General features: G+C 42.1%; 1 protein-coding gene across 1 annotated transcript in view; it reads left to right on the top strand.

Moving 5' to 3' along the window:
• The first annotated feature begins 1,546 nt into the window (after window positions 1-1,546).
• Window positions 1,547-22,676, top strand: part of HS6ST1 (heparan sulfate 6-O-sulfotransferase 1) — a 194,230-nt gene continuing 173,100 nt past the window's right edge. Inside the window, exon 1 of the mRNA XM_054386110.1 lies at window positions 1,547-2,064. Coding sequence (XP_054242085.1) covers window positions 1,547-2,064 — 518 coding nt within the window. The remainder of the gene's footprint in view (window positions 2,065-22,676) is intronic.

Here is a 22,676-nt window from a genome sequence, read left to right as displayed (position 1 = left end):
AGGCAGCAGAGGGTGATTTTCTAGAGCTGCCTGATCCGATCGTGGCAGTGAACCCCACTTGCCTTATGGCACCGGGGTGACATATCTGCCACAGAACCCTTCTCACACATTCCAGAGAGGACTGATTCTGCTCAGGTAAGGCAGTTGAGCCTGGCTGTAAGCACACCAGCAGGCCTCTGTAGGTCCTTATTGTGCTGATCCTTTGCACCAGCATCTCCACCTGCTACCTTCTGCCCTGCAGAGGGAACTGCTGTACACCAGCCACGTACATGGCAGTCCGGGGTCTTCCAGTGTTTTGCCTTGTTTGTGAGCTCTGTGTATAGCAAAAGAGCCCAGTAGCAGCAGCCGCTGCCTGACAGAGCAGCAGCCGCTGCCTGACAGAGCAGCGGCTCACCTTTCACTGGGGAAGTTTTCCGGCATCACACACCTCTGTTGGGTTTTGCCTCAGCTTCACCTTTTATTATCATTTCCAATTTACGTGGTTAACGGTATGCACGGGCTTCCTACTACCTACAGCCACCATCACCTTCTGTGCCCAGAGCATCTTCGGGTTGCATTCAGTTGTGACACTGCAACTGAAGGTTTGTGGTGTCCCATGCGGCGGCCGCAGCGGGAGCAGGCACTTGTGGGAAGACCTACTTCCATTTCCATGCAGATGTGGTCGTTACCAACGACTGTTGTTTCAAGAAGGGAGTAGAAAGCTCGGCCGCGAGGACTACCAGGGCTCGCTCTTCTGAGAGATTAATTTTACGGCGGCGCATGAATAAAGCCTGTCCCCGAAAGCGCTGAGGAGCCGCAGACACCCCGCGCCTGCAACTCTAGTGCTTTTCGCGGGGCCCAGGGCAGCACTGCCGAGCGGCGCGTCGCCAGCCGCGTCCGCAACCCCGGGTCGGGGAGCGGAGACCGGGAAAGGCCGCAGGCGGAGCCTCTAGCCTGAGCACAGCGCGGCCCCGCCGAGTCGCCGCTCGCTGTGTGCCCGCAGCCGGGCGGGCTCGGGGCGGGCGGCGGCGCTGTGCATGCCGGGCGGGGGGCGGACGCGGGCAGGAAGCGCTCGCTGCGGGCCGAGCCCAGCCTGTGTATGCGGCGCGGCGGGGGTGGGCGCTGCTGTGCCGGTGCTGGTGGGGTTGGGGCACGGCGGAGTGAGTGCCGTGGCGGAGGCAGCGGCGGGATGGGGTTGGCTTCCTGAAGCGGGGCGGGGGAGGGCGGGAGGGGCCTGGTTTTGCATTTCGGTCCCTCTCCGCCCCCCCCCCCCCCCAACCCCTCTCCTGCTCCTCTCTCCTAAGTTCGCCGTTCTTGTGCGGCCGCTCCGGAGCGGCTGGCTGCGGGCTGCCCCTGCCCTTGCTCCCGGCGCTGTCTGCGGCGGGGCGGGCAGGGACAGCGGGGAAGCCGAGGCGACCCAGGGAGCGGCCCGTCATCCTCGGGGAGGCTTTTCTTTGGGGAGCAGTGGTGGGGGGAGGCGGCTGGCACAGGCGCTGGGTTCCGCCGCCCGCCCCCCGGCACCGCCGCTGTCTACCCAAGCTCTAGCAGCCCCGGGAGATGGTGACACATGAAGCGTGCGGGAAGGACCATGGTTGAGAGGACCAGCAAGTTCTTGCTGATCGTGGCCGTCTCGGTGTGCTTCATGCTTATCCTGTACCAGTACGTGGGGCCGGGGCTGAGCCTGGGTTCCCCCAGCGGCCGCTCCTACTCGGAGGAGCTGGACCTCTTTCCCACGCCGGACCCGCACTACGTGAAGAAGTACTACTTTCCTGTGCGGGAGCTGGAGCGGGAGCTCGCCTTCGACATGAAGGGTGAGGACGTTATCGTCTTCCTGCATATCCAGAAGACCGGCGGCACCACCTTCGGCCGCCACCTGGTGCAGAACGTACGGCTGGAGGTGCCCTGCGACTGCCGGCCCGGGCAGAAGAAGTGCACCTGCTACCGCCCCAACCGCCGGGAGACCTGGCTCTTTTCCCGGTTCTCCACGGGCTGGAGCTGCGGGCTGCACGCCGACTGGACCGAGCTCACCAACTGCGTGCCCGGGGTGCTGGACCGCCGGGAGAGTGCCGCTGCCAAGACGCCCAGGTAACGTCCCGCCGCTCCCCCCGCGACCGCACGTCCCTCCGCCTGTCTGAGCCGTTCCACCCGAGTTCTCGTCTCTGTGCCCTGAGCACGATGCTAACTGCTGTGCTTTAGCCTGCCCTCAGCCTTTTCTCAGCCGGTTCACCTGTCCTCCCATCCTGGCCTCCAGGCTGTGCCCTGCGCCTTCGCTCTGCGTTCCCAGGCAGAGGCACTGCTCTTGCCCTCCGAGCACGCTGCACCCTCAGCCCTTCGTCTGCTGCTCTAGCAGTCTAGCCTGTGTGGACGCCCTAGCAAGTCTCTGTATTTGTGCCACTTACGCTCTTTTGTATACATTTAGACTTTACCTCGGATCCCGCTTCCACCATAGCACACATTACGCCATATTCTAGCCTTAAGCTTGCCTTCCTAAAGAGCTTTGCGTTAACCCGTACAACCTTTTTTCCTCCAGTCTAAATTGTTCTCCAGTACAACTAAGGAGAGGCACACCAGCCCACCACTCCTCATGCATAACTCTGACTCCCTTAGTCTGCCTGATAGTTTTGTGCATATTACAGAAAAATTGCTGTTGCTTAAACACTTTCATATGCTCCCAGTGTTACCTTGATGGGAGACCTGAGGTAGAACCTTTTGGGGAAAGGAGCTATCTCATATGTGTTGTTCCTTGTGTCTTCCACGTCTGTGTACCAGGAGAGAGGGAAAGCATCCTAAAGCACCCCTGTTGAACACTCAGGGTATTTCTGCCCTCTTAGCCCATTGTTCCTCTACCTTGGTCTCCTTATAAATGAAAAGCTGCAGAGGAATTTTCTGTCTGAAGTAGTCTGGTAAAGCCAGTGGCTTATATGAAGATCTCCAAGATTATGTTCTTTTAGCTGAATATACCTCTGTGTCTTTCATTTCAGGAGACAGGTTTTTTTTTTAATTGATTTTTTTTTTAACACCACACACACACCTTCCTTGACATAGCAGTATTTTTATTACAACACTTTGTAATCCGTTTGTCTTAAAGTTCCATTCTTAAAGGTGTCCAAGATCTTATGCTAACATTTGCTTATGCCATATGCTTTATTTAGATTCATGGTGTTAATACCATATATAATCCCTTCAGTGAAAAGTGGCCTTTAAGAAAGTATGTTTTAGCATTGGAACTGCTTTTTCTCTGGGTTTTTAATAATTTTTCTTTCATTAGAGCTGAGTGTGATTGCCGGGGTTCTTTGTTGTCTCTGTCATGATTGCTGCTGCTGTTTCAGCATTAGTCATCCAAGTGGTGCTTAGATTGCTGTCCTGCTGCCTGACCCAGGAGCAGCAAACTGAAGTATGCATCTAAAGGGCTGAGTATTCAGGCTTTCCTGTAGTCTTTTCTTTTATTCATAACGTGCTTGAAAACACCTATAAGTAAAATATCCTCAGCCCATCTGTTTACTATTGAGATTTTAGTGAAGTGTTGTAAGGAAAAATGTGCAAAGTTCAAATCTGAATTGAAAAAGAAAAAAAGATACGATTCGTTTTGTGAACCTTGGCGCTTGACTAGCAAACAAGTAACCTTGTATAAAGACCAGTGTGGCTTTGTGACTTCTCAGACCTTATGTGCTTCTGTTGGCAATTTTGTACTAAAATCTGCTATGTGTTCAGCATTTAACTGTCTCATCCTATTTAGTAGTTGTGTTTTCTGTATAGGTACCAGAGAACAGGGCACTTCAGGTTGTGAAGTAGCAATTAAATATCTCACTGCAACTTGTAGGAAGTTGGGAAACAGAGTTCTATTTCCTTATCTCACATGCTTGGAAATAACATTTGCTTTGTCATTTGTTTTGGAATATCAGGAACTATACACTAGTATATGCTTTTTAACTGTCTTGATTTTTGGATATGCAGGAAAAAATATTCCCATCCCATTCCCTTATGTCTCTGCATATGCAAAAGTAGTTCTGCTTAATGTGGTCTCTTGAATCTGAATTAGAACTTCATTATCAGCAATGGAAGAACTGTGATGTGGAACTGGGGTTTATTGCCTTGGTCTGTTCATTGTATTGAGGGGATGGTTTGGTGCAATGAACAGCTACTTCTTATTTTACTAATGCTGTTCTAGGATACTGATCTGTTGTACTGCAGTCCAGTTTAGTACCTTCTCCAAACTACTATTTATATCATGCTTAAGAAAATGCGGAGTAAGAGGCAGGCAGTGCTTGTTTATGTAAAATGTTGATGCATTTTCTTTATCAGAAAAATGACGGTCTTGTATTATATCCACTACACTAAGAGTAATATAACTTTTTCTCCATTGTGAATGTTGGACCTCTTATGTTGAAACAGGAGATGTTTTTACATAAGGCATCTGCTAGGGAGACCACTGTTTTGTAATGGAACTAAACTGTGAAGATACTTTTCAAAAGAAAAAAGATAAAGGAGGAGCAGACAACTATTGTGACTGAGTTCACTCAAATTCTGTATCATCTGCTCCGGGTTTTGGAGTCTAGTTTTCAAATTCATCTCTTAGAGCTAAAGTACTGGCCTCTGCATTTGCTACTTAATGTGAAGTTTAAACCTGTGTTCTTCCAAGGATATGCTTACCCCCCAAACAAAAGAGCTGATTTATGATTACAAATAAATCTACCTTCTTGTGAATGTTGGGAATCCTGGAGGTCATTCAGTATTGTCCACATGTACAAATCATGAGCTTAAAGCTGTTAGCTTTGTAAGGACTGCAGGTTTGTCACTGCACAGTGCCCTATTGCACTACATTCCATAACCTGTGCATGCTACATAAATTTACAAGGAAATTGCTGGGTTTATTGTTCTGCTGGTCTGTGTTACACTTAAGAATCAGGAGACCTAGATTCCTAAAGAATGCAAATTATTTTTCTTCTTCTTTCTGTCTTTTTGTGTGTGTGTGTGCTTTGAATAATAAGCAGTTAGAGATGGGTGTTCTAGCTCTAATGGGTCAATACTCTTTAAAAAAAAAATCCAAACCAAGCAAACTGCTGGTTCTCATCGCCCTCCCACTCTCCCAATAGCGAATTTCCCTGTTTTGTATTCAGAAGACTTCTGGATAACCGCTTCTTGAAGCAAATGTTATGTTTTATACACAGCCAGTAAAATAAAGAGATCGATTTGTTTGGGGGCTGTAAAACTTGGGACTCCAAAGAACTCTGAAGCTGGCTATGTTTATCAGTTCAGTCACTTAGCTGCAGTTCTCTTCATGGCTTTAGTAGAGGGCACATCCCAAGATTTAGGGAATGGAAGTCTGTTTATTCCTTGTGCTACCATGTGTAAATAACTGCTGGAAAAGACGTTTTTTCTAAAAGCAGTAATAGAAGGATGCATTGAGTCATCATGTGGATATTTTAGAAAGTAGAGCCTAAGCAATTCCTGTGAACTGCTCCCTTAAAACTTGCTTAAAACTGTAAGAGTCTGATATCTTCATTTGGTTCTGAAAAAAAGCTGAACTCAGATCTTTCATCTGACTTGCAAAATTAGAAAAATCTATGAAGTGATCCTCTAATAACTTGTCTGTCTTGTCTGCTAAAGGACTGTTAAAGACTCTGAGGTGTTGGAAAGGTTCCCTTGGTAGGAAATGTGATTCAGTGCCCCTCTGGCTGCATCCTTCCTCTGTGCTTCCAACACAAGAGCAGACCTAGGTATTCTGAAGTCGTCTTTGTAGGACATTTCATGCTTGAGCATGACTAATGTGCTACAGGAAGAATAAAAGAAATAAATTATGCTGAAGGAACTCTACATGCTTCTTCTCCTACTTCTCAAAACAGCCGCAAACCCCAGATAACCTAAGCTTTGTTTCTATCCTGCTGGTTTCTTCTGCCTCAGGAAAGCAAGAACAACTAAGCTAGCATTTTCCTGAAGACACATTATTCATGTGGAAAGGATTTGAAGGCATACAGCTCCTTTAATACCACATTTTATGCAAGCTGCCTGTTGCTGTTGGTAGAGTGTTGGAAGGGCATTGCTGACTCTCCACTCCCCCAGCTCGCACGTATGCTCTGCCTTCTGTTATGCTGTTTCAAGCACTAGGTAGATTTTTAAAAAAAAGTTGTTTTTTTTTAATTTAAAAAAAATGCTTATTTTTAATGAGCCACCTCAACACTAACTTAGTCTTGGCTCTTTGTGTTGCTGTCCTAGTCTGTCATAGAAGTTTGGTTTCTGTCTTCATCTATGGACATAAAAGACAAATGTATTTCCTAATGATTTTAAAAGCATGTGCATGCTTTCAATTTCATTTGCTGGGTTTTTATCTCAAGATTTCATATGCTTTAGATAAAAAGAAATCCACATACTTCTGTGTAAGTAATCTATGGCAGGTTAATGAAACCTGCTGTTAGATCAGTCTAAATTTTAGAATCTGATAAACTATTTAAGGCTTATATTTGGGGTTGGCTTTTTTTTTTTTTTTTTTTTAAGAAACAATTAACAGGGCTCAGCAGTTTGTTAGTTTGATTTTTTTGAAGTGTGAACTTTCACAGCTTCCAACCACATATCTGTCCCTTTACAGGGATCTGTTCATGGTGAGGTTTTTATTATATGTGTGCTTAGGAGCTGCAGAGACACATTGTCAAGAGACCAACTGTTTGAGAATGAAAGGCTTCACCAAATCACTTTTGTAATATTAGCACTTTCTAAAAGCTTAGGCTTATCATTCTTTGTGGATCTGTGTACTGGGTGTTGTGAAGCACCTCTCTACAGGGAGCAAGGGGCGTTTTTCCCACTCACCAATTTGTTTGACTTGGAGTAGTTTTTCTTAAGGACTTACAGGGAAAGACCAGTATAAAGCTATTTTGAGTAGCCTGGTTCTCCTCTCAGAACTGTAGCGTGGAGAGTATTTTTCAAGGCTTCTAGTTTGATGTGAAGCCTATTGCACATGGTTGTGTTCACCTAGGAAGCTGAAGACTTTTGGGCTAGTATGACAGGTTCAGTTACTCTATTTTTTTCCTTCTGCTGACAAAGCAAAAGGATGTATCCTTAGATGTCCCTGCTTGAGTGTACATTTATACTGAACTGATTTTGCAAAACTATGCATTTGGCTGGTTTTCATTAATCTTTAAACAAAAGTTGCATCATGACATAGTAATTTAGTTGGGTTTGTTTTGCTTAGAAGTTTGCAAACTCTCTTTACCTAGACCTTAGAGTTTGCCTTTTTGCCCTTATTTCCCACTACAAATAAAAACATATGCTATTCGGAGTAGAACCTTTGATAATCACTTTTTTTTGTGTGATGTTATTTAAAACAGTTCAGAAATAATTACTTTAACAAAATTCAATTAACTGAACTGATACATACTGCCAGTGTATGGGAGGACAGTTTTAAGGAGTGGTCTACTGTAATCTTACAGCTGATACATTCTACCACACCACTGCATACACAGTTTTGAGACTATAAACTGTAATCTCTAAGTAATTCATATTTTGTGTGAAACATCTTGACCAAAGCAATGCCATGCCTTGTTCTCAAGGCTCTGCTGACTGTTTTGTCAATTTGAAATGCCAAACAGAGGATTTGTTCTCTATCACTCATTGAGTAATTCTAGGGTGCTGGCGTGTATCTGTCTTTCAAAATAAAGTGATCTTGAGCAGTGCCACCTTGTGAACTTTGTCATATCTCAAAAGAAATCTGAAATTTAAGAAAATTGGACTTTGTTAGTGCTATAGGGGATTTAGGAGAAAAGTAATGGCATGATGTGCAAGTATGTGAATTTGGCTTCTGATAGAACAGCTGCAGCCTTACCTGGTGAGACTGGATGGGACAAGCCTGTGTATGTGGTGATGCCTCCTTCCTATAGGAGACTGGTGAAGGTCTTCAGCTGGATATTGGGATGCAATCTGGAAGAGGTCATATTACCTCTTAAGAAAGCACTTTTAGAGGAGATTATACTGTAACTTGGAGATTATTACAGTACTGCCTTCCCTCTGGGCCATCTGTTCCTTCTTGGAAGGAAGAAGAGATTAGCTTCCTCTTGTGGCCTCATCCTTCATTGATTTGCAGGGTTAGACTTAATGGGCTTGTTCAGCAGTCAAGCAGAAGCTTTTGGCTGCCTGCTGTAGAAACTGGAGGAATGTAACCTGGGACTTTTTTCTAGAAAGTCATTCAGGATAGGCAGGCTGGGAGTTAAGAAAACTTCTTTGAGTTCTTTTCATAGGTGAAATTGATGTGCCTTATTTGAGTCACATTGATATGCAGTGCCACGCTTCTGGCTGTTAACAGAGTGCTAGATGACTCCTTGCCAGCATGTTCCTAACCCAGGTGTTAGTCACAAATGGTGACAAGGACAGCCACAGAAGAGACATGATAGAGATTAGTTAGAGGAGCTGTGGTTTGGGCTGCGGTATTCTAGTTACTTTGACCTGGAAGCAAAGAGTACAGATAGAACACACCTGATTTTCAATTAGGATAAGAATGTCTGGCTTATCAAATGTGTCACATGTTTTGAGTTTCCCTACTGTATGTCCAGGTTTTGTAGGTTATGACTTATGTACATCTCAGAAATTAGGGAAGCAACATGGACAATTGTCTTCAGTCTGTTGTAGAACCAAGGTCACTGCATTATATTTATTTTAAACTTCCAATTATTTGACAGCAACTTTACCAAATTTATGGTAGCAATGGTGTGAATAGGTAATATTTTGTAACTGAATGCTTAGGCTTGCTTTAGAAAGCCTAAGTGGCATAGTTTTAACTCCACGAAGCTTCTCTTTGTTTATGCTTCTGTTTCCAGAAAGTATTAAACCAGAGCAATTTTCTGTTATTGACTGAAGTTACACTTTGTCAAGCAAAGATGAACCATGGCCTTAAATTCCTAATAATCACGATTCTTGTAGCTCTGAGTCAGGATTTTTTTTGATGGAGACTTACTTGATGTGAATTGGAGGGAATGATACTTAAAAGTCAGAAGTAAACATCTTCCTAACAACAGGTGTTAGTGCGTTTAAAGAATGCATGAAGCACAGGAGGAACACAGAGCTGAGGTGGGACTCCAGTATGAATTCCCTTGTTTCTGAAATGCTGGATGACCTTAAAAACAACAACAGTCTGAGAATCTCTGAAGAGTCCTTTGTCAATCATTGCCACAAAGAGCCTTGGATACGTCTGTACTGTAGCATGTCAAGTTTCAGATCTGAAGAGGGTGGTTCAGATAGTCTGGTATGTTACTGCCAAAAGAGGAGATATTTACTAATGTGTGGCTGTTGGAGCCTGAGATAGCTCGTAACTGAAAAAAGTTTCTTCAGGTACCTTGCAGAAAGACATTGTCAAACAAAAAGCTCATCATATACTTAATAGGGTTTAGTTGTTTCCACTTGTAGTACATGGCATACATCCATTCTCATCTCTGCTTAGCCTCAGCAGTATGCTGAATGCTGCTTCTTCCACACAAACTTCTGACTAGCACTGAGGGTACAAATTATTCTGGGGTGTCTGTTCTGGTAATGCATCCAGAAAAGTTTATAAAACTCCTATTGTCCACCTCTAACTGTAATCTGAATTTCTTAGCAGTGCTAATTATATCACTCTTTCACTTGTATGTCTCAAAGCCTTTTGCAGCGTACATAGGAAATAGCACCTGGTGTTATATTCATTCACAGCCTAAAACAATGATTAAGTGGTTTGTCTGAAAATTGGCTTTGACCATAAATCTCAGACTTACATGCTAATGTACAGACCTTTCCTGCCCAGTGACTGTCTCTTTCAGAAGCAACTGGTTTCTTAACATATTATTACCACTTTGCTCTGTACTTCCCTTCCACCTCATTAATGGTAAATTTTACATAATGGCTCACCTATGTTTTTGTAGAAGAAATATTTCACAATTTCCTGCCAATTTAAATAAGAAAACAGTGATTTGCAATTAGCTTTTTATGGTCTTACTCTGTATTGTGCTTCATAACTAATCTCCAGCCTATTAAACAGAGATTCTTTGATTACCCCATACTGAAGATTGAAATATTATAATTCCTTTTACAGAGTTGTTCTTTGTGAAGGGGGAGACCTCTGAGCTTCCTGAGCCACTTTTGCATTTTTGTTTCTAAAGTACACCGAATTTCTTTTTTGGTTAATGTTAATCTTGAAGTACTAACAAGACAATTTAGTTTTTTTTTTTGTCCAAACAGCATTGCTTGGAGTTTAAAAATTCGTTGTGACTTTTAATTGTCTAATTTCAGATGTCCAGAGAACAGGCTTTTTTCAATATAAGTGCTGAAGAAATGAATGTGCTGCCTTCTAAAAAATCCTTTCATGTATTGGAGTTACTCTACATTTTAGCCTTAGGTCTTGTGTTAATTAGACATACATATGTGTAAGATACTTCATTACAGGGAAGCATTCAGTGACTTTTAAATTAAGATTTAAAGATTCCTTCTTAAACAGCTTAAAAAGACTGTTTTTAATATATTTTTTTCCTTTCAAGTCTCTCAGAAATTCTAAAAGTCCAAACAAATACTGTAAAAATAGAATTTACTTTTTTTGTTTAAACAAACAGCTCTTGCTGCCATGACCCCCTTGCTCTCAGTAAAGATTTTGGTTAGGATACCTGTGACCCCATATCAAAGTCTTATGGAGAAAAATCAATGCCTTATAGCTAAGACAAACAGCAGCAGCATGCTGACTCACCAGTTTGCTGTCAGGTTTTGCTTTCCTAGTGGAGATGGGCAAAGAACAAGGAACACAAGAATTGTAGAGTGTAATCATAATCAGTCAACCATCCCTTCTGTTCACATGCCTTAAATCATAAAAGACAGGATTAAGACCCTCTGTTCTTTGCCTTTTTCGTCTCTTTCTTGCCACTTACTATCTTTTTTCAGGTCAGAGAAAAAGACATATGGGACTTGGGTAGCTCTAAAAGAAGGAAGACTGAATGGATTTATCCTGGCTGCAGAAGCAAGTACAGTAGGGGTCATTTAAATGAAACACCCCATTAAGGGAAATACTTGATCCACTGCAAACTGTACAGGAAAGCTGGTGCATATTGATAGGAGCCCTTTGGATGAGGAAATGCCTTAGCATTTTTTGTAGGGGGACAAAGCTGGAACTTTTTGTTCCAAGCATCTGAATTGAGTTTTCATCACTGATTATACTGTTGATCATTGGTGTTATTATTTGCCACACATCCAAAAATATATCATCTGGAGCCCTTCTTGTGTCCTGAACTTCTCTCTTGATTTACTGCACTGCATTTCTCTGTGTTTAAAAATAGCAGCATATTTGTAGTGTGTACATAGCCTGACTCCAGTAGAGCCTTAGACCTGGCCAAAGACTTCACCATTAATTTCATTGTTATTACAGTGAGGTCTTGTGTATTTAACAACCGCATTGTGTTACATGTGTCAGGATTCCTAGTGTTGCTACTGGTAGCTTTGATTTTGAAATATATATAATATTATGCTAAAGACTAATGACTCAATACTGCCCTTCTTTGTTCAAGCTATTATTTGGTCACAGCATTTAATCCTGCTTTTTCTCTTGTGCTTTACAAATAGGCTTAGTCTGAGCAGTGTGGTTTTTCTTCACAATATCTGAATAACCTTTATTTTTTCATTCCTCCAGGCTGGCGTATTCTTGTGTCTTGATTACTTCAATACTGTCTTCTTGAAATAGATAAATTAAATCTTTCTCTTTGACTTGAGAGATCTCCTACTGCCTAACATTTCCCACTTTCATAAGTTACTAGAAGTAGGACTTGAACTCTGAATCAGCCAGTAGTCTCCATTTCCATCACATCTTCTATTTTAAGGCAAACTCAGTCATACTTTCTAATATGCCCAATTTACTTACCAAAGTGAAAGTGTTCTGTGTCGGAACACAAAGTTCCTTAGTTGTTGACCATGATGGGAGCTTGTAGACTTGTGCTGTTACACACATAATGAATGCTAATTACTGGTAGCATTGCTATTTTGATCAGACATCCTCAGAAATATTTGGTGCTGAAACAGTGTTGAAATGCTAGAGTCCTTTTCTGTTCTGTGCTTAGTTTACTTGGCAGCTGTGTCATCTTTGCTTGGATGCTCATGACTTGACTCCTTGTCCTGTGCAGTATGCAAACCGTAATCAAAATAAGTTCTCTATGCCCAAGAAGTCTGAAGAAGCATCCAAAAGCATGTACAAAGTAACCACTTAATAACTGCCATCATCTATATTTTCTTAGGGAAAATGTGTTTCATATAATGTATTACTCTTTGAATGCTTTATACTCTTGCAATACATCATGTGCTTGTTAAATTAAGTCAGAAAAGGGTGCAATTATTTACTTAATTTTGTGTTTGCTATATGGTTTTTTCTCTTTTAAACCAAAGTTTCTCCGTATTACTGTGTGATCACCGTCCTCCACCTTTCCTAGTCATGATGTGAATGTAGTCCATTTACCATTTGCATGCATTTAAGAGTTTCTGGAACTGAACGGACTAGCATCTTGAGGCCTAACATGGCCTAACTACAAAAATGTCCTGTGTTTTCTGTATTTAATTTGCAGACTTCTTATGATGGAAAGGATGGTCGTGCTCCAGTTCTGTGAACCTTATATGTTCCAGAAAAGAAACCCATGCATCTGTTTTAAAATGCTGACTATGTCTCAAGATTTTTATTTGGAGTCACTTTTTGTTCTGATTCTTGAAGAGCATCTTTTTTAATAGGTCAAAAACTTTGGGTCTTAAAAAACATAAGTATGCCGACATCCGAAACAACTGTTAATCTTGACAGTCAAATTTAATACAGTCAATACACTTAAGTCTTTTGAGTGAGGTAGTGCTTGTCTTAGGATGAGCCTCTCAGCACTACTCAGGGTTGTTTTCATAACTTTTGCTGAACTGGATGAAGCTGGCAATTGTTCACTTGGCCAGTTACACGTAACAAACACATGTATTACAGAAACTCAGAATTAGCCAGTGGCCACTTTCAGCAGTTAAACTTTAATAGCCAGTTACCAATTTTCAACCCAGAGTGTTCAGAAGTCAGTCAGGCTTCAAGCAAACAAGTGTTCTAGCAGTTTATATGTGAGTGTAATTTCTTTCTTATAAGGAAGTGCCAGCTCCAAATATTGAAATAAAACAAAAATCACCGAATGATACGTGAGTTTTGACTTAAAAAAATAACCTTGTGCTTGACTGAGTCTAGTAAGAGAGGGCTGGCTGTGGGTAATCTCTTACTTTGTGAGTTGGCCATGTCGAGAAGGCACTGAAAAACAGCAGCTACAATTCTGTTAGTATGAACTCAGGTTTGGCCATATGTCATGAGAACTCATGTGACTCTTGCCAAAAAAGGCAGTATCAGGAGAGTTCTGCTTAACTGACAACTGTGCAAGGAGCATCTGAGGTTGAGGATATAGGAAAAATGAGATAATTAATTCATAACTGAGGATGAGGGAAAACACTGTAAAACACACAAACCTTATGTTGACTAGGATTTTCAGGTATTGAATGGTTTATTAGTTACCAATAAAGCTTTGTGTAAAATAAGCATAAAGTCTTTGACATAGGTGGGATTTCTTGACTTTCCTTCCACCAAACCTCTTTGCCTTGTGAGTTCTGTAGTATTTGACACTTTCACTGTGTGTCATTGTTTAAAGGAATAATACTGAACTACGACATGCAAGAAAAATGCTTGAAAAATCTAGTGTGAATAAATACAGTATGTGAGACAACTAGCTTAGAATTTTAGAGATGTTTGTCCCTGGCTTCTAAAACATACTTAGATCTTTACCTGGCAACTGCTAAGAATATACTTTTATAATATGATTTGGGCAACTGCTTGGAAGAATAATTTGATAAATTCTGTGTAACTTTTTCTTCACTGTCTTAGCTGCCTAGAGACAATTGAAAAGGTTGTGGATTTGCCTTCAGCTAGTCTGAAGGTTTTCCATGCTGTGACATTGTGCTTATAGCAGCTTCTCTGATGTAGTGATGCATTAAAGAAGAAAGGTGTATTTCCCTGAAAGCCTAATCAAAGCTCAAAGGAGGTTTCAAAAATCAGGATTAGTGCTTTGAAATGGATTAACTTGTGGTAGCTGTGATGTAGAAATTTTACACAGTCCTTTCAGTTTTCTCAGTTTGAGAAACAGGTTCCTGTGTGATAAGGTAGCAGAGTGATAAATGAGTGGATCAGTGTGGCCAGACATGGTGTTGCATGAAAGAAAATAATCTCGTATCCTTGCAGCTTGGAGGTGGCTGGCTCTGCATGTCCTGGAGTATCCTACTTCTCAAGCAGGGGCTGAAGCTGTATCACTTTCATGGGCTTGTCAGTCAGGTGTTCCTATCTGTCAGATCTTCCTTGAGCTGTCTCTTCTCAGAAACATTACTGAAGATTTCTCTGGATTATGCTTATGACAGCAGTTCTTATCTAGGTGTTAACCTGCCTATGACAGCAATTCCTGGGGAGAAATATTCCTGTAGTTAGCTGAAATGTTTCTGCAGTGCTAGTAACAGTAGCTGTCAGCAGGAAAAAATACGTTGGTTTGGTGTTTTTTTTTCTGAACTTTGAAATTGGTTGATGAAAACAGTTTGGTTTAATAGGATTCCACCAACTGGAAAGCAGTAGGATATTGTCCATTCCATTTCCATCCTAGCAAAAGGCCCAGCCAGGGGTATGGAAGCTGTGTATTCCAAAACCTGGACGGTTGCCCATATTATGAGGTACTCCAGGGAAACTGGTAGAAACTGTTCTCAACCTGTCTCTGTCCCAGCTTGCTCAGGCAAGTTTTTGTGTTTGTTTGACAATGCTAGGACTGGGTTATGCACACTATTTGCACAGCCAGCTTTTACCTTACTAAACTGTAAGGTGATATCTGCGTGGGGGGGGGAGTGCTAGGTTTTGCAACTGCTCGGCACAGGTTTTCTATTCTTCCCAAACGATTGAGCTCTAACATGTGGAGGTTGCTTCTCTCAAAACATGTGGAGACACCAAGCATTGTTCTCCACATCCTGACCCCAAAGCCATTAAGAAAGTTTCTCCGTTGTGACTGGCCCAGGACAGCAGCATGTGAAGAAAGCAGCAGCAGCGAGCTCTTTTGGTGCATATCTGGATGTCAGATTGTATTTGTGAATCATCTCTAAAAGGCAGCCTGCTTGTCATATCCAGGGAAAATACTACTATCCATTAGACTTGAAGTATTTTAACAGTGTTATTTTTAAATTGTATTTGTTGCATGTATCACACTGAAATTATTTTGAAATAGGTTGCTTGCACAAAATTGGAGAAGTGTTTGTATCCCACTAGTTTCCCAGTCTTGAAACCATAGGTAAAAAAGCCTTTGTGGTATGTAAGGACAATTGTTCTTAACCGGCATATCCATGGGATGTGTATGTGTGCATACTCTGTTTCTTCAAATTCCTCTGCAGTGTAACTGTTAATCCCTGTGCCATGCTGAGCTGACACATATTATGTGTTCTTTTAATAAATGCAGAAACAGAGGCAAAGGTTAAACTGCTTGACATGGGACATGCCAGGACACCAGATCTAGCATTACAGTATGTGCATGTTGAGTGCTCATCCATATACTTACACCAGTAGATCATGCCTCACCACAAGGAGGGTTGTACAGTACTGTATTGCCTGGGATCTGCTGAAGGTGTGAGCTTGGACTGGACTGTTGAAAAAGGTAACAGTGAAACTGTCACTCAGTCTGATACTGTAAGTAAAGATCCTCTAAACTGGTTTCCTAAATAACCCTGAAACAAATGCAGAAGTAAATCTTCTTGCAGACTGTCCACGGTATGACCACTTCCATTTGGAAGTTACTTGCCCCTGAGGCTTTCTCTCAAAAGGCCTTCTTGAGGAGACTGTTTTCTTCCTTGTGCTCTAGCTAGTGTTGAAGGGGGAGGACTTGGCACTGGAGGTGTGGTTGGTCTATAATGACAATATAAATCACAATAGGAAGGGTGCAACTGCAATTTATAAAGTTGCTGGATGATCAGTAGTTTTTCCTGTGTACTGCATGGGTAATGGGTGGCTATGATAAAGCACTGGTTGTCAGTGTAACACCCAACTGGAAGTTTTGCAGAAACGGAAAGGATGGATTCTTTGAATATATGGGAGATGTGGGATGCTTGGTCTGCCAAGTACTTCAAGCAGGATGAATCCACCCCTTTCCTAACGAGGATATTTCCTGACTTCTAAAGTTATTTGGGGATTGTCATGAAAAGTCTTTTTTCCACATTGAATCCTGGCCAATTCCAAATCTGGAAATCACTGCTCGTGAGAAGAAAAAGAACAGTTATATTTGTCAACTATACTATTATGAGTAAGTAAGATTTTACAGACTCTTGCCTAGTGCAGAAAGGATTTGAGAACAGCTTTCTTTTATAGAAGTCAAGGAATTTATGACTCCTTTTCACACAAATGTTTGTGTTGCGATATTTGTGAAAGTTTAAACCAAACCAAGGTAAAAGAGATGCAATAAACTCAAGGAGGATGCTGTATTTGTATGAACTATGACATCTTGGATTACTCTGAAAAAGTTCTGTAATGTGTGCAGAAAACCTCCTACTATAGATCAGAAGCACAGCTAGTGAATTCCAAATGTGTCAGCAGTTAAGTTCTTGGATATTTCAGGATTTACTGTATAGGACATATTGCTGTAATATCCCTGTCTCAAAAAGGAAAACTCTTTCATGTGAAGTGGTCTCTCGAGGGTCAGTGAGGAGAGGAGGGGGAAATGCCTGGGTGTTTAACAGCTTCCCACAGGATAAAGCACAAACAGTCTTCCCTTCAAACAAATCCAGTTACTAGGTGTAAGTAGCAATTCTGATTTCTGCAATTAAAAATACCAGCCTCGTGCCTCAGAAAATAATTAAGCAAGTATTTATAGTGGTGAGAGAACTTGGAGTAGGAGCTGGTTATACCACTTCATTCTGGTTATTGGCCTTTCTTCCCCCTTCTATTTATAACTAATTTGAACGTGACTAATAGCTGAAGCCAGAACTACACTGCACATGTCACATCTTTGGGTTTTTTCACCCTTCTTTACAATGCAAGTTGAAAAAAAGGACCGGTTGTTTCAACTGCCTTTAAACTCTATGAAAGTTCACATTCTTCTGAACTGTGCTGTTATATCACACCTCCAAGCCTGCATGGGAAAGCCACAGCAAATTTTGAGAAATTAATTCTTCATTCTGGTTAGCTGATGGTGTCATAGAAGAGGAGGAGGAGTAGTATAGGTGTGAGAATGACACTTCTAAGTGCTCTGCTTGGTTAGAGATGGAGGTGGGACCAGTGCCTTGAGGTCATGTAAGGAGATATCTAGGGCTTTTGCCCCCAGGTCACCAGATCAATGCAGAACACGCTTAATGTGCTAAAAGCTCAGATCCATCTGGTTGGTACTTTCAGTGCTGCTCTTAGGTGACAGATGTCCTCTCTACAAATGCAACTATCCGTATGGCACTAAATAGACTCCTATTTCTTTTGCAGCCTCACTTGAGCATGTAAGATTGAGTTAAATCTTCTCTGGAGACTTTCCAAACCCACCTGGATGTGTTCCTGTGCAGACTACCCTAAGTGATCCTGCTCTGGCAGGGGGGTTGGACCTGATGATCTCTTGAGGTCCCTTTCAACCTCTGATAGACTGTGATACTGTGAAATGGAGGAACTGAGCTATGTGAATGAGCAAGCCATTCATGATGTTGCAAGGCTTCCTCAGATTTCTGATTCCATCAGCTAGCCTCTCTTGTCATGCCAGAGTGCTCTTCTGCTCTTTGTAGATAAAATAGTGATGGTAGAATGGGATGTAGGTACAGAGCACGTCACTGCTATTGGAGCCTATCTAGAGCAGTGTCAAAACTGCAATCCTGATCTCTGTGAATTGTCTCACTTTAGTTTTGTGATATGAGGAGTGTCTAAACTGGTATCCAAGGTGTCTTTGGACACAGTGATTGAAAATGTTCAACTTCAACTTGCTCAGGTTAGAAAAGGTGCCCCAAAGGCCAACAGAATGGTAAGTAGGAGAAACCCAGCCTTTGACATGAAACTTTTGGTTGTAATCACAGCAGGAGTGACTTCAGTAGCTTGGGCAGATACTGGGTGCTCTTACTTTTCCTGTCATTTGTAAAGGCACTGTGCAGCTCTGAAGAGTTTTTTATAGGCAGTGAATTGTAAGCTAGCCCAGGAGACAGAAGCAGCTTTCTGATACTAGTTGGCAGGAAGACAGGAAGAGACACTGCATTAATAACAGAAATAAACAGGAATCTGGGCTTTAAATATGCGGTTCAGCTGTCTCAATGTTCATATACTTTTGTAGTTCTGGTTCCAGTTGATAATATAGTTTGAGTGGGAGAAGGGAAGTGTACCTGGATTATGAGCTGTTAGAGGTATGACTTCATTAACAAGTCAGTGCAGGGTGAGGGTGTGGATTGCTGGCAGGCCATCACTCTGCTCGGGCTGCCTGGTGCTTGCTCTTCTCTCAGGGTAAGGTGTAGTGTTTTAGCCTCAGTGGAGGCAGGTAAGCTGCTTGATGCCAGCTGTGTGACAAACATGTCCACAGGTGTCATGGCATAAGTGGTACGCTCTAAATTTGCATGACAACACACCTTCAAATACTATGATGCAAGCTTCTTGCATTTGGATTGAGAGGAACTGCAGTACTGTGGCTGGCTGCCTGTCTCAGAGGGAAGGTTAGGGAACGTCTCTGCTGTGTCCTTGAGGCAAAAGTATCTGCTGTTTCTTTTGCTGCTACAGCAGCCTTATCAGAGGTAGAAACTGTGCTGTCACAGTGTCAGGATGTTGAGTGCAAATGTTGTACAGAGCCTCCATGCAGAACTTTCTCAAACCAGAGCAAACATCCTTGTACAATTTATTTTTTTTAATTTTATTTTAACCATTTGGTGCCACCTCTCCTTTCCTCTTCATCTTTATTCCTCTATATCAAGAAAAAAAAGACTGTGAATGCAGGCATTCAGCTAACTCAACCTGAGAAAGATGGAATTGGTTTATTTGGCTGAAAGCCACAGAACTAAGTCAAGTTGTCATAGGATTCTTAGCCACTTAGAAGAAAAGTCTGGGTTTAGTTTCAACAATTTAGTCATGAAATTCAAGCATGGATAACAATTGTGGTTCATGGTCTCATGAGAGGTACACTAAAAGATTTCATTTCCAGCTCTCTCCTCAAAGCTCTTGCAGCAGTGGGAACGCTCAGAGCTGGGCTGTGGCTCATCCAGCTGTCGAGAGATCAGGTGTCTTGCTGAAGAGCACTGTTTCAGTATTGATCTAATCTGGAGTGGACAAAAGAGGACTCATGTCTCTGACAGAAAAAAGGGTTGGACTGTTCATGCAAATTTAGAGCTCAGAGCAGTTGATTCTGCTGGCAGGAAGACAGAATCTCTGGTGCAATTTATCTTTGGCCTTATGTGACAGCACTACTTGGGTCTGTGTGCTGCATCTGATTGTGTCATGAAGAAAAGAAAGGCAGCACGAGGACACTGAAAGGTCCCTTAGTTACCAACCAAGAATCTTCATTTTCCTTCATGCCTTTCCTAGCCTAATTTTGCATGGCTTCAGTGAGGTTGCACAGTTACTCAATTAACTTGTAGGGTGCAGTCTCAAGATTGTTTCCTGGGTTTGACTAGTCCACATCCAACTTTCTGATTCCATGAACAGGGAGATGTGGAATGTTTAGATTGTGGAAAGCTTTGATGGGCACCACGCACATGCCAGATGTTCTGAAAAAGCAGATTTGGAACAATGACTTTAAGGAAAAACCTTTTTGTCACTAGTTGGTTGTCTTTATCAGCAGGCCACTGTCCAGTGTCTAAGCTTTTTAGCCCTATCATGTTATGGTATATGGGCATAAACTTTAGGATGATCAGGTTCAGCAGCTCTGATACCTATTTACCTGTGCAGTCAATCCTTAGCAAGAAGCAACAAAGTTGTCCTTCAAACACTCTTAAAGAATTTGGCTTCCGGTTCAGTCATTTATGTCTCTTTTTATTATTTTGTGTGTGTGTGTGTGTGTGTGTAAAGGAAGAGATGGTAATGCTCCCAGTAGCAGGAAAGATTCCTGCTCTTTTTATATTTGAGGAATTTGAAAGAGTGAAGTAAAAGAGCATGGTTTATTCTTTTGTTTCATTTTCCTCTCCTTCAGAGGGCAGATGTCGGAGTTATGTTTACGTCATTCCAGTGCTAAACGCTTGCCTTGATTTAAGCAGCAGCATTACTGCAAAAATAGAAAAAGAAGGAAAAGTTTTATGCCATGCAACAAAGCACGTATGAATTACTGCAGAATGTTGACTTGCACTTCTAAATTTTGGCAGGAAATGAGGTAGGAAATGCTTTATTAGAAATCTTGGCCAGAGGATCTGTAATGGCACAATTTAATTATGTTGGCAAGAGACTCTGGAAAGGTGCTGGACTTTCCATCAAGTGGTGACAGCGTATCTCTGGTTTTGCCAATCGTTGCCTCTTGCCCTACAGGCTGATGTTTCAAGGGAAGAGTCAGTGTTCGCTGAATGTGGGAGTAGGAACCTGGAAACAAAACAGAGCAACACTTTCAACTCCAGCACAGTCTATTCTGGCATGCAGCACTCTGCCTTTTCCACAGGGATTTGTGTGTTCTCTGGACTGGGCTAAAATGAAACATTTGCAGTGTTAGTTGTACTGCTGTCTGTATGAGTCTGTTTATCTGTATAGATATGTGTGTAATGAGTCATTGTTCTGAAGTTTCTCTGCATGCTCTCGTCTTTGGACAGTTCAAACTATGTACAGAAGACATCAACAGTCCTGTGAAAACATCCATGTTCTTCTCCTGAACTTTCTCTTGGTGTCTGTCAGATGTCCTTTCAGAACCCAAGGGCATAAATTGCTTCAGAGGTAAATCAAATCAAATTGGCAGGAATCTCATAAATTTGAGTCTGGTCCTGACTGCTCCTCGGTTATAAGCATTTATCTCTGTTGTTGCTAAGCTGTTAACAAATGCAGACCTGGGATTTAGTTTGAGTAAGAGCCATTTGAACACTACAGATAAACCTACAGGCCAAACAGAAATCAGACATGTGATTCCTTCCAGACTATCTAGATACCTTTATCTTCTCTGCAGGTAACTTGCCAGTCAAGACTTAAGAGTTGTTGCTCCCAGTCTTCTCTTGAAGGTTGTTTCTCTCTCAGTGCTACTTTCCTACTTTCAAATGTTTCTCTTGCTACGCCTTGTAACTTTACCCTCAAAAAGGGGTTCTTATACAAGACTCTGGAGGGACATCACTGCAGATCAAATCTGATCCCAGTGTTGCTTTTCTGATTAGATATGAAATAAGATCCTCAGAGCTGACCAGTCACGGTCTAAAGCTGGAGGCTTGGTAAGACTACAAAGGATAAACACGTAACAGTGAATTACAAGTTCCCAGGTCTTCCTTTTGCATTGTAGTAAATTGACATGAAACAGCCCAGGTCTGTAATGTTCAGCTCTTGCCATCCTTATGTAATTGTTTAGTGCAAGGGCTAAACTTTTACCCTGCTCACCCAACACAAAAGTGAGGGGAAAAAGTAACACACAAAGCTCAGGGTTGAGATAAAGAGATGAGAGTTTAATATAACATGAAATATAATAATCACAATGTGTAATTACTTTAGCTATAATCTAATTAATCTAATAATACAATGCATGATTACCTTAGCCTTTTTGCAGAAAAAGCACAGTGAAATACAGGGGAAAAGACAGCATAAAACAGAAAGCCAAACGCTGCAGCTGCCTGACTGCCACTCCTGCTGCCATGCCTGCTGAAAAGAGACCACATCCAAGAAGCCTGAACCTGCAGAAACAGCAACGGGAACAGGAAGCCTCCCATGTTGCAGTCTGAACTTCAAGCCCCATAATACTTTGCTCCAGTTAGGACTTTCATTTTTGAAGCTGGCATGACCGCAGCATGGTATGAATAACAGCAGCAGGTTCAACTCAAGCCATGACACCTTCAAAATGGTGACTGTCTGCAAACAGTGGCAGGCAGTGGTCACAGGCCCCTGCTAATTCCTGAGCTGTGGCCAAAATTTGTGAGATCATTGTCTAACCTGGACCACAATCATACCAAGGATCAGCAGTTAACAATGCAATAGAAGAATTGTCTTCAAGTGCCATAAGCTAAATTTGTAGGGTTTGGGTTTTTTTCCTTTTCTCGTTCTCCCTGCTTTATAGTACCCATGATCTGCTGTGTGTATTTATAGGGCTTAGGAAGGAAGTGCCCTTTTATCTTCTGTGGATCCCACGCTGCCATGTGGCTGTTCTGTACCTACTTAGGAATCTGCAGAGAGACTAGTCAGTGAAGGAACCAACCATCTGTTGGAAATAAGAGATGAGTAACTAAGTGGAAGCTTTATCTAACTCTGCCTCTCATTAGAAGGATAATTAAAAGATTGTAGCAATTCTAGAAAACTCTGAGGGTTGGGTTTGAGGTTTAATTGTAGAGGAAGTAAATGCTACACAAAGTGGCCAAGTCAGCATTAGCTTTTGCAGTCTCACACCTTTTTAGAGGTTTAGTAATGAATTTATTTTCCTGACATTGAATGACTGCTTGCTGCTCTTCTTACCCAGGTAAAAGAGGGGCAGAACAGTCCTTTTCCATGTCCAAATCACCAATGAACTGAGCAGTCTTGATCCTTTTGGGAAACAGCAAAGTGATACAGTCTTCAAGTAACATGATAGTAGGTGCTTGAT

Source organism: Indicator indicator, chromosome 13 (genome assembly GCF_027791375.1).
Source record: "Indicator indicator isolate 239-I01 chromosome 13, UM_Iind_1.1, whole genome shotgun sequence".
NCBI classification, from domain to species: Eukaryota; Metazoa; Chordata; class Aves; order Piciformes; family Indicatoridae; genus Indicator; species Indicator indicator.
Note: the sequence above shows the minus strand (reverse complement) of the source record. Positions and strands in the feature narration are given on the sequence as shown.